This window comes from Lonchura striata, chromosome 4, assembly GCF_050655825.1.
Source record: "Lonchura striata isolate lonStrDom1 chromosome 4, ASM5065582v1, whole genome shotgun sequence".
Lineage (NCBI taxonomy): Eukaryota > Metazoa > Chordata > Aves > Passeriformes > Estrildidae > Lonchura > Lonchura striata.
This window is the reverse complement of record NC_140706.1, coordinates 70056463-70073332: the sequence shown is the minus strand read 5'-3', so window position 1 is coordinate 70073332 and position 16870 is coordinate 70056463. Positions and strand designations below refer to the sequence as shown.

The window sequence follows — 16870 nt, the reverse complement described above, 5'->3', positions numbered from 1 at the left end:
GCGCATACCTGTGCCAGTGCCTCACTGGTACTCCCACGATGGAAGAATTTTTCCCTAATATCCCAGCTAAACCCATCCTCTGGCATTTGAAGACATTCCCCCTTGTCCTGTCACTCCATGCCCTTGTGACAAGTGTCTCTCCAGCGCTCTTGGAGCCCTCACAGACCCTGGATGGTGCTTAAGGTTTTCTCAAAAGCTGTGGAAGGGGCCTTTTAATTGTTACAGCCAAGCTCCTTCCTGCATGTGACCTTCCTGTAAATATGGAAGGTGACAGGATTGTTCTAAAATACCACGGTGTTTTAATCTGAAGAACAATGAAATACCACCAGTATCATTACCTACACTGAAAGCATAAAAGGATATCACTGCTCAAGCAGAAAAAGTCACTCTATTTACAGTTATCAACCAAATAAAGTCACTTTAATAATTTTTAGTCTTAGGACCACAAGGTCAAACAGAAGTATCAGTGCACTGAGGGCCAAACAAAAATACCCCACACATTAAATAAATACTAGATTACAAATTACCAGAGCTATTGCTATACACAAGCAGTTAATATTCTGTTCACAAAATCAATACATATTTTACTTGTCCTTTTTCTTACGCTGTTCTTCCTCCCAGTTCTCCGAGTAAGACTTGAGAATATCATTCAGCTGCTGCTCACACTGGCTTGCATGTTGAAAGCCATTTTCCCATCCTAAAAGCAGCAATAAACAGGATAATTACATCTCTCTCTACAGCACCCATCATGGAACCAGCCCCTGGCAATGTCAACATCTACTATTTCCCCAAGAGTATTGACTGGCTGTGATAGTTCTGCTTGGAAAATGGCTCTGTGGAGTTCTGTCACCAACAAGATGCTTTTTTGGATGTCGGCCAAGCAGGTAAAGTTCCATTACTAGATTCAAAAAACCCCTTTGAACATAAAAAGAGTTTGCAGGTAAAACTGCTAATGTGCAACTTGCACATTCTTGCAATATATTAGATTGGAGTTTATATGTAATTAATATAATATGAATATATACCATATATTTTATATGTTATTATACAGCATATAAACACTATACGGTGTATTATATATAGTCTAATAAAAGATAATGAGGTGCAAGGTTTCAAAAACCCCAGCAAAGAAACTCTTACCTCTGCAGTGGTGAATTACTCTTCCCCACAGCCTGTTCCTGCTCAGACAGGGCAGACTTCCCACAATCAGCAGGTGCCTCTTGGCCCTCGTTAGTGCCACGTTCATCCTCTTCTCCGAGTCTATGAACCCCAAGTGCCTTGTCCTGACACAGGACAGCACGATGATTTCCCTCTCAGCGCCTTGAAACGCATCCACCGTGGACACCTGGACAGGCTTGACTTCAAAAGCCTCGGAGTGAACCCCACTGAGCAAATTCTGGATCTGGGGGCAAAGAAATAGAGAAGGGGGGTGAGTTGGGCTACTCAGCGTACATTTAAGAAAATGGCTTTATTGATTTTTGTTACTGATTTGTGATACAAACCTTATACATTTGTGATTTATAAAGGGTAATCACGCCAATATCAGCTCCTTCTATTCCACTTGCAATCAGAGACTGGATGAGCTTGACTATAAAATGAGCTTCTGCCATGTTATAAAAGCTGTTGTCTCTTTCAACCTGGGAAGAGGGAAAAAGATTCCCAAATTACCTCTCACCAGCAACACAAAAAGGAATGGAGGAAAACCAACAATATTGACTTGTTATATAAGAAGTGTTGAGGAACTCACTTGCTCCATGCCATGAACACTGTAAAAGCAGAGTGTTGGGAGCCATTCCAATAAAGGAGCCCTGTCCTCCTCAGAAATGCCATCAATGAGGTTCCCATCGTAGAAGAGCTCGTTGGCGATGGCACTGAGGGCAGGGTGACAGCGGTACTGTGTCCGGAGAAGAATGGGGACATGTCCCTAAAGAATGAGGACAGAGAGATGAGGGCTGGGAAGAGCTCACGAAGAGGGAGCTCAGAACAACCTGGTCTAGTGGGAAGGTGTCCATGTCTGTGGTGGGGGGTTGGATTAGGTGACCTTGGAGGCCCCTTCCAACCCAAACCATTCTGTGATTTTATGGTCTTTTGCAATGCTGAAACCCTGATCCTCTCACACCTGAACCAGAATTCCCCTAGTGACTTCAGGGGACTTGCAATTCCACTCTCCACCTTTTCCAAACGTGTGTTCAGCAGCACCTACCATTAAGCAGAGCCGGTCAAAGAGAGTCTGCTCCAATCCCTGCCCATGAACACTCTCAGACCCTTGAATAGTTGGTGGCAGTTGCCTGGGGTCTCCAACAAGGACAAGCTTTTCACACTGAAACCTAAAAAAGAATGTGGAAAAAAACAGTGTTCTAAAAAGCATGTTAAAGTGTTCACAACCGAAGCTGTGTTTCTGTATCATTGCTTTCCATCAGCCTCCCTTCTCCATCCCAGTTTAATAATACCCTAGGACAGGCCTCAATTTAAAACCCCTCTTCTTGCTCACTAAGGCAAGGCCTCGGGGTTCATGTGCTCACAGAGGTGTGGAGTGTGGCACTGCTGGAGCTGGTGTCCCTGCTGAGGCCCCTCAGGAAGGCTGTACCTGGCGATGGGCAGGAGAGAAGCAGGTTCAGTCATCTGGCTGCACTCATCCAGCATCACCACAGGAAACCTGAGCGCGTTCAGGCAAGGGAAGGGGCAGGCAGCACACGTCACTCCGACCACTTTCACCTTCCAGCAGCGAGGAGAAAACGGGCAGGCAAAAAGTTAAGGTCATTTCATAGTTCATCTCTGTGCAACACCTAACTATAGCAGGAGAATACACATAAATTTATTTTTAGAAACAGGACACTAAGCTATACCTGTGCAATCAAACCTAAGATTCACTTTATATTTTAAAACCAGGAGCTTGGCAGGTGTGAGAGGGGATTCCCACTTCCCATTTGCTGGGCCCTGTGGATAAGACACAGCAAATCCATGCTTTCCCATCCCATCTCTTTGACTGTACCTGCTGCAGAATAGTTTTATTGGTCCCCAGTTTATGCTGCTCAATGCTCTTCCTGACATACAGTTTCTCAGCTGGAGTCAAATCTTCTTTCAGGAGAGCAAGCAGCTCTTTCAGCTGCTCATTTTCATTTCCTGAGCCTGCATGTAAACTTCAAAGAAGATTTTGTAACATACATTACAGTAACTGAAAATAGCAGTGCTTGGGAAAATAACTATACTTTATAAATAACAGTAATTTACAACAATGTATTAACCTACCCCAAATTGCTTCAGATCCCTCAAAGAGGTTTCTTACCTATGGGGAAGAATTGCTTTCGTGATTTTCCTTATACTTCCCACTCTTATAAAATCCTCAAATCCAAGATCAAGCAGACTTGAAAAAAAAAAAAAAGAGATTATAAACAATACAGAAATGGAAAAAAGAAATACTGAAAACTTAAAAAGTGGTTTCAGAAGACACAGCAGAACACTGAGGAATACAAACTTGTGTGATTAAAAAGATGCAGTACCTCAGTAATTCAAGAAAATCAAAATAAATTTCCTCATCATGATTTGCCTCAAAAATGCTTAATGCCTTGATGATTACCCTCATAGTCTTCCATATGTATCTTTCCTTCCTTTTTCCTTCCAAACCATGCATTTATTTCATGCTAAATTTTCACAAATCTGATTCTCTCTGCTCCTCCTTCCCCTCCTGCTACATTCCAAAGATTCCTGAGCAGTACTACTTGGTCATGATGGATTTTAATAGTATATTTGATGAGAGCAGGGCCTAAAGTAGTCTTCTGCAAATGTTTTATGTAGCTTTCACTCTTTTAACTGTGCAAAAGGCCTGAAGTAAAATCAAAGCCTGTGGTGTGGCACTTTTTAGGAAAATAAATCAATCTTTTTGACGTGTTTTACAGGAAATACCAACACAATTACCACCACAATGTAAGTGCATTATTGGTTTTGGAAGAAGAGTCCATAAATGCCTCAGCAACCCACCCCAGCAGTATCCTGTCCACAGCAACGTTGGTGGAAGAAGCAATGAGGAGTTTCCACGGAGTTGCCCTTGGACCCTCCATAGCTTCACTGCTTTCAAAGAGCTTCACGAGGAACAAGATCACCACAGACAGCAAGTAGCTCTTGCCAGCTCCAAAAACACCTGGTATTTTGGAAGAAAAAGCCCAAGTTATAAGTGAGACTTTCCTAGAAAGTCTGAATCACTTGCTTTAACTTCAGTTATACTGTGTGACTCCTCTAAAAAAAATTGCATGGGCTGGCTTACACTTAGAAAAACAAAGCTAATACAAGATAAAAAGTGGTTTTAATATGAAAAGAAAAAAGCGTAAGACACTAAATAACTCCAACTTTGTGTATAGGTATTTCTAGGCAAAACCTCCTATGCTTCAGTGAAATCCTGCAAAAGGCAGAATGAAAATTTAATTCAAATTTAATTTCAATTTAAAGGGGCAAAAGCTCTATGCTGACAGAATGGATGTTTTAATGTCACAGACATTATCAGAGGGGTTGATTCTGCCATTTCATATTAATGGCATATCCCATTAACCAACATTTGTACAAAGACAGAATAGCAGCAAATGTCACAATTCTTGGCAGAGTACCACGTATGATTGTGATGGGGCAGCTCTGATGTTCCTCCCCTGGTTTGGGGTTTTCACAGCCCATCATCTGAGCTACGTGAATCAGTGATGCTGCTTGGTCTGGGTTCAGGGAGAACCTTTGGATCATCTCTTCAGCCACTCCCATTGCCACTTCAGAGCTCACAGGGCCAGACATCATTGAGCATTTCAGGCTCATGGCAGGTGGAGTAAATTTCCTTTTGTTGACTCTTTTTGTAGTATTTTCAGAATTAACATTCCTAAAGAAACAAAAAATAGCCAAAAGTTGTGATATGATAGAGTATCTCCTGGTTCTGATATTCCTGACTGGACTGACCACGGTATCACAGGACAGTAACTCACATTTTCAGGAGATATGGGATCAGTGGTAATGTGGATGGATTGAAGTGCTCCTCCATGTTCCTTAAGGATGCCAGCTCACCACTGGCATTACAAACCAGCAAGGCGTGAACACACACTAGAAGGGCCACAGAAAAAGAAAAGGAGAAAGAAATGAATAGAGTAGAAATTTCAAATCAGCTAAAGAAATGCAATATAAAATGGCAAAAGAGTAATTAACTGATTTTATCTTCTTCATTTACAAATCAAAACAACTGCAAAGCTTCAACTTAATTCAACAGCAAAACCAAGAAACTTTTGCGGAATCACAGACTTTGAGGTTTCTGCATTTTGTTTTTCAAGGACAGTAAAAACATATTCCTTTTCTTACACTCTGACAATCAACTTGCATTGTATACCATATTACATAATTTACTACTTTCTTCATATTATTCTCATTTCTTCCCCACCCATTTGGAATTTGCCAGTGACTTTGCAGGTTTAATTGCGTTAATTACCGTATTCAAATTATATATTCCAACACACAAGGAAAAAAAGTACTGTGAACTAAATCATGTGCAAGGTCTGAGAAATTCCAAACTCATCCTTCATTGGTGGCTGGATTTTTCCTTAGCTGTTTCCCACAGTTCTGAATGCTGCTGTGGAACTCACTGCTGGATCTCCAGTTGGAGGGACTGTAGCCTTTCAGTGGTAGCAGTTCTATTTCATTGTTGGAGGATGGTCCAAAGAAAGCACTGCTTGCGATGAAAGTATCGATGGGATCAAAGTTCAGAGTCTTGGAAACAACCCAGATGTCATCTGCCAAAAAAAAGAGTCCTCATAAGCTTCTCCCACTGCCGCCTTCTAAATCTGATGTGTAAGATGTGCTCACCTTTGCTGTAGAGAGAAGAATGCTCCTTTCTGCTTAGTTTCAGGTACAGTTTGGGTTTGGTGTCACCATCAAAGCTGGCAGGTGTATTCATAAATTTCTTGAACTTACTGTACCGCTGTGCTGGAATTTCAAAGGCTTTCCTGGGAAATAATAATTAAAAAAAAATGTAAACCATTGGCACATTTTGGATTCAGCACCAAAAATAAGAAACCTCCATAGACTGAACCAAGTGGGTGTACATCATCTGATATTAACAAATTTTAAATTGATTTATCTTGACTGCAAAATTCCCTCATATTCAGCCTCAGTTGTTTCCCGTACAGTTAAACAGCACAGAATAGCCTTGAGATAACTTCTGGCATTAAAATAAGAATCTTGAAGAGAATAAATCAAATTCTCCTACTGAAGATTAAATGAACAATAATTCAAATGCAACAGTTCTGACATTAAGCAATTGATCAAGTTGCTGGTCAGCAGTTTTGATTCTTGCTAAAAAGAAATACCATAGCTATAACTATTTTTCCTTCACTAATTTAGCTCTTGCATTTCTTTACAGAAAGAAACATTTACTCTTTAAATGTAGAGAAAATGTGTTAAATCCTGCTGAAAGCCTGAGCGACTGGAGTATTTATAAACCTTGAATTCACACAGCATTTCAGGATACCTCACCAAAAGCTGGCATTCCTCATAGACAGCAATCTTTTGACTCCTGAGGTAAGTCCCAATACTTTTTGTGTCGTGCAGCACTGCACTGGGTCTGGATTTTGTCTGTGTGGGGTTCACATCTTCAATCCACTTAAAAAAGGAGCACTGCTCAGCTTTTGGGGCATCACAGGCATAGAACAAACGGCCCTGCAATGGAAAGGAGGGGAAAAGAAGTGCATGAGCTCTAAAACAAGCAAGAAAAAAAGAGAAAGCAATGGATGCTTTCACCCCAAAAGTGTAAAACCACAAGGAATAAAGAGCACCTTGTTTTGACCTTCTTTTTTAACCATCACCAGCTTAGCAGGGTGCATGTGATTGCAGAGTGGAGCACAGCTTCCCTGGCTCTGGCTTTGCCCATCTTTTACTGCAGTGTAAAATGATATATCCACTTTGGAGAGGGCATTGTGCAGTCTCTGTGCCAACTCAAACAGCATTATGTTCAATTGCTCTTGGTGGGGAAAGGAGAAGAACAGAATCATTAGCACACCCTTGAAATGCTTACATAGCTACACAACATGAAAACAAATCTATTTCCATTGGAAGATTTCCATCCCAAATAAAAATCTTTAATCTGAGTGCTAAAAGAAACCATGTGACCTGAAAAATCCACTTATTCCAGGGAAAAAAAAAAAGGCTTTGGTATCTTAAGACTGGAAACAGCCCTGACTTGAACAGTTACACAGTTGAACAGAAGTGTACTGTCTTTTTGGTTTGTCTTTGCAATTTTGGGTATAGACTAAATATATTTCTTCAGTAGATATATAAAAAAATGAAATGCACCCTGTTGTTTTAATAGGCAATGTTTAAATTGACAGCATTTCACAGAGCAGAGATTTACCTGTCAGAGCAGCTTTAAAAACCTGCTTGTAGTGAATATGAGACTGAAACACAGCTGGGATGGAAATCTTTCTTTTAGGAAGATTGGCATGTTTCACTTTATCCACAGGAGGAAAAGACAACTCAGAAATTGTTATGTCCTAAAAAGACCCAGGAAAATCAACCATTAAAAACTGTAGGACTTTGAATGAGACTAATTTTGCAGATGTGTGAAAATACATTTCCCTAGAGCTTGGGCTGCCAGTTAGGATGCACCATGAGGTTAAACTCCTTGCCAAACAGCCTGCGTTTATAATAACATACTTCTAAAGGCTTTAGAGTAAATTATATAGTTCAAAATCATGTTTTCACCAGGTGTGGGGAAGGAGTACACAAACCCCATTTTAAACACCATTTTTGCACAGAAATAAATTAATTATAACTGTCTTGATAAGCTTTTTAAGACTTGTATACATGGATTTTACATATATATAATATGTATTTGTATGAAAATGCACACAATATGTTTATCAAAGTATGTATGATATATATTACTTATTTCCTCACCTCTGTTTCACACAAATACTGTACTTGACCATTTTAAAGAACCAAAAAACTTAAAAAGAACCCCAATGAGTTAACATTTCCTTCAACTCTCAAAACCATTTGACAGCTTTAAAAACCTAGCTTGTGGTTGGTTTGGTGCTTCCCCCCAATTTACTCCATCGGCCTAGTGATCACAAACACCTGTGCTAAATTTTTAGATGCTTATTCAGGGCCATAACTTGCCTTTTACACAACTAGAACTGAAGCAATTTATAGTATTTTGAAGTCAAGAGACTGTGCCTTGAAGCAAAAACGCATGTTGATTAAAATGATGCTGATACCACAATTAAGAAAATTGGTGCATACAATTTCTTACCAATTACAGATGTCAAAACAGCCCAGCATCTTTTCTTTAATCTTCCTGCCATCAACATTCAGATTAAAAATCTAAATCTAGCACTGTGTTTGCCAAGGAATTACCTTTACAAAGGATTAGTCATGGCACTTGAAAAAATACATTCTTGGTGTCACTAGTAGGTAGAAACATTTAATCCAATCACAGTGATAATATCTGCAGGAAATTAGATAAATGCAGCCCCTTTGGCCAGAACTGTGAGTTAGTGGCAGTGTTTGCCTGAACAGTTACACACACACCTGGCAGTCTCCTGTTCCGGCGGGGCAGCTCAGGTGACTCAACACCTTTTGTGTGGCCGCAGCCAGAGGTGTCTGCCCTAAGTGCAGGGAAAGCACCTTCCCCTCTGAAACTGGATCTGCCTGGCTGCTCTTTGCAGCCTCGGAGCGTTCCCCAGGCGAGCTCCTGGCTGGCAGCAGCAGTGCAGAGCTGGGAGCACTTGCATTCACGGTGCTGCCCTCTCCTGTGTCACCCGGCAGCATTCCAAGGACACTCCGGGTACAGATGTCATCGTTCTCTTCCCCTTCAGCGCTGTTTTCAGGGATCAAATCACTCTGAGCACTGCTTTGATACTTCAGCCACTTGCTTTGTCTGGGTTGGGCAGTCACATTAGGGAGCGCTGGTGGCACAGATCCCCTTTGTCCATCTTCCGTGTTCTCCCCAAACACGGAGGTTTCATAATTCCTGTCCTGGGGGCTGGGAGCACTCCTAGGAAATGCCACTGACTCGCTCCACAAATTTCCCCCAGAAGAGCCCAAAGACTGTTGCACCTCCTGGCTCTCAGTGGGGTAAAAGGTGTCAGGAATCTCGTGGGTGGCAGGAAGAGTGACAAAGGGAGTCCGAGTGACAAATGGAGTCTGTGTTTTCATCGTGGGTGTGAACGCTGGAAGGCTGCATTCCCGTGGACAGCTGGATTTCTCCCGGGCTGTGAGGCAAATACAACTTACAGACAACCTGGAGCACCTAGGGATGGCGCTTCAGATGTGCCAAAAGGAAGAAACTCTAAATTCTTCCTTTTACACCTTGTTTTCTAACTGGGAAGCTCTCTGGAATGTTCCTGTGCAGTATTATACTAAATCATGGATTTTGTGTGATTATTTTAATTTTTTAAAAATTGATTTGAAATTAAAATTTTAAAAATTTGTTTGAACTCTCCATATTCAGAACACATTATGAAGCCTCTCTGCTTGTATAAAAGACCATTATTTAAACATGGTTATATTTTGGAGGTCATTAATCTGATGTCACTGTCAGCTTCCAACTAGAAAACACCCAGTTTAACATTTGCTGCTCTTTTTCCAAAAGATAAACCACAAACCTATGAATTAATATTAAAAAAGGCAGATAAATAATCTCTTACTACCAAAAAGCATCCTTTTAGCTAAATTAATTATCATTAGTAACAGTTACAGAGAGATGTCAAATGGGAGAGGGTCAGAGGACAGCTGAATATGGAAGAAAACTTAAAGCAGGTAAATAAAAACATAGGTATCGCTTAGAAGTTTAGCTTACAGCCTTTTTGCCCCCAAACTAGAAGCTGATTTTTCTTTATTTAAATCCCTCTACTCTGTTTCAGGAGAATTAACTAGTCTGTTTCAGGAGAATATAACTGGCAGAGCAACTGTCTATGATATCCCAATTCATTGTGCTTCGAGCACCCTCAGAGATGAGGTGCCAGTATAAATCCGTAAATTCTTACTCAACAAGAAATCTGGAAGTTCTGGTTCACTTGGTAAGATCCCACGTGTCAGGGGCTCCTGGATGTCTCCAACAGTCTCTTCACTTCCCCAAGGTAGAGAAATTGCAGAGTCTGGATCAAGTGGGGAAGTCAGCACTGATGAAATCTACAGGTGAAGAATTAACATGGCAGGTGAATGACTGGAAAAAAACCCTACTTACAGCTCTTTCAGTGTTCTCTCTCTCATCATTCTAAACAATTTAAATGTCTCTCAGAGTTGAGATAAAACAGCTTCAAAAAGAAGAAATTGCCACAAACACACAGGAAATAAAGCCAAAAGTATCTGCAAGAGCCAGTCAATCCCCACCTTGCCAGGTTCCCAGGCAGCCCACTGTGCTTGTCTCAGGTCAGAGGGTGGATGTGACATTGTCTTCAGTGGCACATCCAATGCCAGTGCTAGGAAAAAACACATGAAGTGCTGAAGTCATGCAGAAATTTTGAGGCCTACCACTGCCCTTCTCCTTTTACTTTCACTTACAGGACTGATATATTCCTGGCTCTTCAATTACATCAGGCTTCATTTGAAAATTCCCTTCTCTGATAACATCAACATCATCCTTATGAAGACTCCTGGAACTTGGCGACTTTATTTAAAACAAAAGCATAAGTGAAAACTTGTTAGAAATTAAACTGTTGATCTTCTCTTTTTCAAGTGCAATTGATCAAAGGAGCAGAAGAAAACAAGTCACACATTATGAAGTTCTATGACAAAGGTAAGTAAAAAGAATTGGTTTTGATATGATTGTAGCAGTTTTAAAATGAACTATTTCCTATCCTAAATTGACAGGACACTTTCTTGCACTAAGGTTACTATGGATAACTGAACACAAAAAACGTTTTACCTGTCTGAAGTCATAAGGGTCATAATTCCTTGAAAAGAGGGGTGAGAAAAAAGTCTCAGCTGCAAAATCCATGTTCTCTGGGAGCTGCTGCCATCCTAGCTGGGAGCATGGAGCTCTCAACATGACCTCACTAGCTGCTGATCCTTTCACTTGGTACCCTTGGAAGGCAACAGGCTGCACAATGCATTGGAATTATCACTACCAGCAAGTAAAAACTGCTCTGCAACTATCTACAGTCAATGCAGGTAGTTTTTACACATACAACAAAAATAACCTGTTGACTCTGCAGAAGAGAAACAAAGAAAATGTGACGGTTTTTTTCCTTGTAATTTGAATTTAAAACTCTCCTGGAAAACTTCCTGCAGTGAACTGTATGAAAAATTACGAGAACAGCTTAAAATTGGATTAGGACTTAGTGAAATATATTACAATCAGCAAACAATTTAACTGAAATTTAGAAAAAACTGTTAATTATACTTGAGTTTCACAGAAATGGTACCTTTGGTTGCCAGTCAGATGTCCTAGGGTCCCTTTGGGCTGCTGCTATTGGTACAGTATATGCCTCTGTCTTCTGGAATAAATTGTCCACACAGTTGGACTGCACAGGAAAGTATCAAAACCTAGTTAGTCTAACAATTTAATAAACATTTAAAGTGAAAATTTAGGCTAAGAAATGTCTTGTATTTATACAAATGAAAGCCTTTTCAGTTACAGCTTTTTTATTTGGGAGCCAGGACCATCCATGACAGGATAAGAAGCTACATTTTCTTAAAAAAAAAAAGGTGGCAGAAGATGGGGTAGGGAAGGAGAAGTACCACACATATTAATGGGATATTAAACATTACTAAATACTACACTTTTCATTAAGTTTGTTGTCATACATGAGGCCTCCTGAATATTGTCAGTATGGCATCCTCTATTTATTACCAGCTTCATAAACAATGCCTCTAAGTCATTTGTATCTCAACCTCTGTGGTTCCATAAACCAAGAATTTTATTCCAGGAGCCAGGTGGAAAATGAATTTATCTTGTACAGATAAATATATGTAGTCAAAAATGGGTTACCATAAGGCCAGGAGAATCAAAGTATGAACAGGAAGATGCCTGTAAACTTTCTGAGTAAGGCATTTCTGTAAACTCTTTTATAGCTACAAGAGATGGAAAAGCACAGTGAGTTACAGTCAATTGTCTGGGTTTTTTTTACATTAAAACATCTGAATATTTACAGGTCTTGCAAACCTTACCCATCCAACAAATTGCACGCTTAACTGAATGAGAGCAAACAAAGACAGACTTGGAGCTCACAATGTTGCTTTAAACAGTAAAAATTGCATGAGGGAGTCTACAGAACACATCACTCTAAAAGTATTTCTAAATGAGGAGAAATGAGAGAAATCAAACAGGTACAGACATACAGAATCCAGTTTGAAATAGAAGCTGACCTAACCTTCATCCTTTTCAAGGGGTTCAAGTGTCTCCTCAGTGTCTGTTTCACAGAACATGCTGGTATTTTCCTCCATCTTTTGTAAGCTCTCTAATGCTGTGCTATGCTGAGTCAAAGCTCTCAGAAGAGCAATATCATTCATCAAAGCAAGGAGTCCTGAGGAATTCTCAGCCACTGCTGTGCATTTCAGGCAATCCACCCCCATTGTTTCTCCTTGGCAAGCTTCAGGAGAAGCAGTTATGCTCTCTGCATTTTCCAACACAGTTCCTCCTACTGCTGTTTCCTCTGGAGATGAAAAACCTGTTCCTAAAGGATCTGATTTCTGTGACAAAGCCAGCAGAGGGCTGTCTGGCTTCATGTCATCACTCTTAGAAGCCCAGAAGTGCTCTGGGCCAATATCTGGGGATTCCATGCATCCAAGCTTTGTAACTCCTTCCTTGGTCTTTTTGTCCGAGGCAGAAATTATTCTGCTGGGAGAAACAGCTGAAAGACTTCCAGTGGCCTCAAACAGCCTGGTTTCAGGGTGACATTCATGAGCACTGGTGTGACCAGGCAAGAGATCAGAGTGATGGTTTTTTACCCAGCATGTGCCATTAATGGTGAGTGCTGCACAGCCATCCTGATCCTCCTCTTTGTTTGTGCCTTCAAAACTTGATTGACTCTCACTGATCTCTTTTATGTTATGTCCATCACCTACAAGTTCCACTTTGGTTCTGGTCTGGTTTGCAGCATCTTCTGCAGTTCTCCTGGCATCACTGTCACAAAGCTGGGGTGGTGTACTCCCCTCTCCATCAGATTTTGAACATTTCACTTCATTTTTGCTGTGTGTCTCTGCTTCACAGCAAGAATGAGGCTTCAAATGAGGGCTCAAGGCAGCACCTTGTGCTACATCTTCTCCCTGAAAGCTACCTGGGCTCCATGAAGGCATGTCTCCCTCAGAGAATTCCTTCCCTTCTCTCTCACACACCTCTTCGTTGTCTATGTCATTAAAATCAAAAGTCTCCATTAGGTTAAAGTTAACCTCCATCAGTTCCCCATCAGGACTACATCCTGTGCCCTGCAAACTGAACTCCTCCTTCACAATTCCAGCTTCAGTCAATGTCACATCCCAAGAGAGCTCTGGGTCACTAGACACTCCCTCTGAATTTTGTCTTGGATGAAGCTCACTCTGCATCTTCACAGAGAAATCCTCCCTAAGACTGTCAGTCCCTGAATGCTCTCTGTATCCAAAAGGATTGTTTTCAAAGGTAGTTGGACTTGCTGAAGGTGAAATGTCACCTAAGGATGGACCAAACTGACTGTCACTCATTCTACTTACAGTGGACTCAGGTAGAAAGTAAGTATTTGTGTTGCAGTGATCTTGTAAATCTTGACTTAAATTATTTACCTTTTTGTCTTGTCTCTGTCCCGTGACTTCTTCACCATGAGATTGTTCAGCTGAATTTGGAAGTGTTTGAGCATTCCAGTCCTTTGTATAATTTACAGTTCCCTGCACAAAAGGCAGGTGCTGAGTATCTGGAACGAGTCCTTTGGCAGGTTCGCCTGAAAAACCAGGTAGGACAGGGCATTTTTTGTCACATAAACCTGCATTTTCTGCTGCCTGAAACCTGGAAAGGCAGCCTGTGACTCCAGATGTTTGCTCTCTGTGTCCTTGTGCTGGTTTAGACTTCAGAAGAGCAATTATCTGTGCTGTGCTCCTGATGTGGTGGGACACTGCCCCAGGACCTGTGTGCCCAGTGAGGAGAGGCGATTCCGGCTGCACAACCAACTGATGGGAGTTTTGCTTCTCTGTCCCCTCACAGCTGTCACTAAAGGGAGCTGAAAGCAGTGAGGACACAGATATTTGCTCTCTGCCACTGTCCCTACATCCCTCTTCCTGACTGCCTGCAGAGAGATTTGTTTCTGCATCCTTCTTGCGAATCGTAGAAAACAACGGAGAGCTGATATAAAACTTGGATGGAAAATTCCCTTGGCACTCCTTAGCTGAAGGCAACACTGTTGGTTTTCCTTCATCTTCCATAGCTGGTATTTTCTTCTCAACTTGGCGTGGTCCTTGGAACCCCTGGGAGAGAAATTTTCAATTAATCCACATTTTGTAATCACATGATGAAAACGGGGCACACTTCATGGACTACATTCTGATCAAATGGCCTGAAAATATATTCTGAACAAATTCACAGGTGCATAGAAACAACCTTGAGCCCTTGTGATTTTTACTCTAGGCAACACCAATCCTGCTAAACCAAATTTCCTAAATGTGGAAAAAACACAGTCTGGATTACAGGAAAAAAAAAAAAAAAAAAAGGCAGGAAGAAATGATGCATGTATTTATATATTTACCATTCATGAAAATATGTTTTCCTTGTGTTTTACACTGCATGTAAACATGAGACATAAAAATTTAGAACAAAAACACACCGTAAACTTCCTTTTCAAGCCAACAGGGAGATGTCTTGGCGGTCGAAGACCAGGTTTTACACCATTTCTATCCACTGCTGGAATTTCTGCTTGCTTTGGCTGCCCTTCAGAAGGCTTTTCACTCCCTTTGACTGCTTCAACTGTGATTAAATATCGATCACTTTCGAAATCATCTCCAGGAGACACCTGGAAAAGAGAGAGAAGCAGTGTGTACATAACAGTACTGTATAAGAAACAATATCGTATAGCTTTATTAAAAAAAAAATACAGTATTTTAAGTACTTATATGTAAATAATTCAGGTACTTACACCTATTATACCACAGATGCCATATAATATTTTTATTTATACATATATTGTAAAAAGCATTAGCACTTAGATTCAATGATTATCTCATATATCACTGTAATACACTGTTTTACCACAGAAGAAGAAAAATTCCATGAAGCCTTCTGGACAAACAGTAAGATCTATTAATAAATAGTTCCCCTTCCATTATTTGCATTGTAGCAGAGTTTCATATCAACAAGAAGAAAAATGACTCTTTAGCTACCAAACGTGTTTGAAATGCTGCCTGAAAGACAAAGTACAATCAGATATAAAAATAACAACTCTGAACAAAAGATACCTGAGATCTTATAAAGATACTCTCTAGACATTGTCCTTTATCATCAAACAAGGTAGCCTGCAAAAAAAAAAAAAAAAATTTAAATAACCATTTATTTCACCAATCAGCTAGACTGCCACTGGCAGCAGTCGATGTAAAGTCTTAAATCTGAATGTTCACCTGATTTCTGCCAGTTCTAACCCTCAGAATTCCATCTTGCCATGTTTTTGATTTTTTCATCTTTTGGTGAGTGTATAACACCTGTTTTAAATATGTAAAATATTGAAAAAACAACAAGTAAGAAAATGTTCAAATAGTTCAGTAGCTACAGTCTCTAAACTTACACCTACTTAAAAGTGATTGGTAAAAATCACTCACCGTAAATTCTTCTGAGGCCATCGCTTTGGCAACACAGTCATCCAAAAGCTTATTTCACAAATATCCACATCTTCCCACAGCCTGAGAGACAGGGAAAGGGTCAGGATGCACAAGAGCTGTGAAGGAAAAGTGTGGACAAAAAATTACTTATTTTTTTCCCCCCTCAAAAAAAAAAAAAAAATTAGATGCAAGGTGGTATCAAATCAGTGTGGTAGAGCTGCTGCTGTGGGCATTTTAGAAAGAAACCTCAGAAACAATCTAACACACTGCTGGCAAAAAAAAAAAAAAATCTGTCTTTTTAATAGATGTCAAGCTATTTTCCAGCTTTTAGATGGATTAATTCATTTAAATTAATGGCTGGCAACCCTGAATACTCTTATTCAGAATTACTTGAATTAAAAAGCCAAAAGTTTACTTGCAGGGAAAAAAAAGCTGTTACCAGAATGATTTTGTCCCAGGTGTGGAGTTGGTCATGCATGTTTAGCTCATGCAAAAAATAACTGACTCCCCGTGAAGCCAAACCCCTTTGCATATTTGAAGTGAGACTGCAAAATACTTCAAAATAAATTTTTATATTTATTTTTAATCTATAAACATTTAAAATTAATAATTAAATATACTGCACGTGTATGAATAATTTTAATTTAATATATTTCACGTAAATGTATTATGTTTAATATTTATATATATATATCACGCTTTAGATTGGTGAGAAACAGCTTATATGACGGAAAGGGGAAAGATTCGCGCTGTTTCTTATAGCTGCCATCTGCTTGGGTGCTTCATAAGGTGAAAATCCTAGCACACGCTTTTGAGGACAGCGATATTCCTCAGGTTATTAGAGCAGCTGGCTCCGTGCGAGCCCTTAGGGAGCTCCCGATCGAACCAACGCCGCGGGCAATGGGACCCGCCGCCTCCACACAGCCCTTTGCCAGCGCCGCCTCCCAGGGGGCCGCCCCGAGCGGATCCCGCCGCACTCCCGAGGGCCGGGCGGCCGCCCCGCTCCTACCGAGGACTCGGGCACCGGCGCCGGGCTGGAGGCGGGGGCGCCGCCGCCCGTCCGAACTTCCCGCCGCAGCGCCCGCCTGACGTCACGACGCCCGCGACGCCCCGCCAGGAGGAAGTCACGTGCGCCCAG

At 40.8% G+C, this 16870-nt stretch overlaps 1 protein-coding gene and 1 long non-coding RNA gene across 6 annotated transcripts; one reads left to right on the top strand and one right to left on the bottom strand.

Annotated features, from left to right (window-relative positions):
* Positions 1-391: 391 nt before the first annotated feature.
* Positions 392-16860, bottom strand: ZGRF1 (zinc finger GRF-type containing 1). Of its 5 annotated transcripts, XM_031504667.3 has the most exons (29): positions 16742-16860; positions 15733-15848; positions 15535-15615; positions 15376-15432; positions 14748-14933; positions 12333-14391; positions 11951-12033; positions 11385-11483; positions 10886-11059; positions 10522-10627; positions 10351-10439; positions 10005-10149; positions 8548-9230; positions 7370-7508; positions 6795-6979; positions 6491-6678; positions 5827-5966; positions 5607-5753; positions 4959-5073; positions 4599-4855; positions 3979-4138; positions 3287-3364; positions 2993-3140; positions 2588-2715; positions 2204-2327; positions 1748-1924; positions 1503-1637; positions 1141-1402; positions 392-697 (listed from the first exon to the last, which is right to left on the bottom strand). In XM_031504667.3, the coding sequence occupies exons 2-29, from the start codon at positions 15751-15753 to the stop codon at positions 585-587; spliced, it is 6279 nt and encodes a 2092-aa protein (XP_031360527.3). In that variant the 5' UTR covers positions 15754-15848; positions 16742-16860; the 3' UTR covers positions 392-584. The 5 variants fall into 5 exon arrangements, with proteins under 5 accessions (XP_031360527.3, XP_085434461.1, XP_085434463.1 ...); XM_085578335.1 differs by lacking the exon at positions 10886-11059; XM_085578337.1 differs by lacking the exon at positions 11951-12033 and having other exon boundaries at positions 13717-14391.
* LOC146767709 (uncharacterized) lies at positions 10045-14267 on the top strand. Its single transcript, XR_014954943.1, has 3 exons — positions 10045-10175; positions 10697-10756; positions 14132-14267. It is a non-coding gene; the product is annotated as an uncharacterized LOC146767709 (long non-coding RNA).
* Positions 16861-16870: the final 10 nt, after the last annotated feature.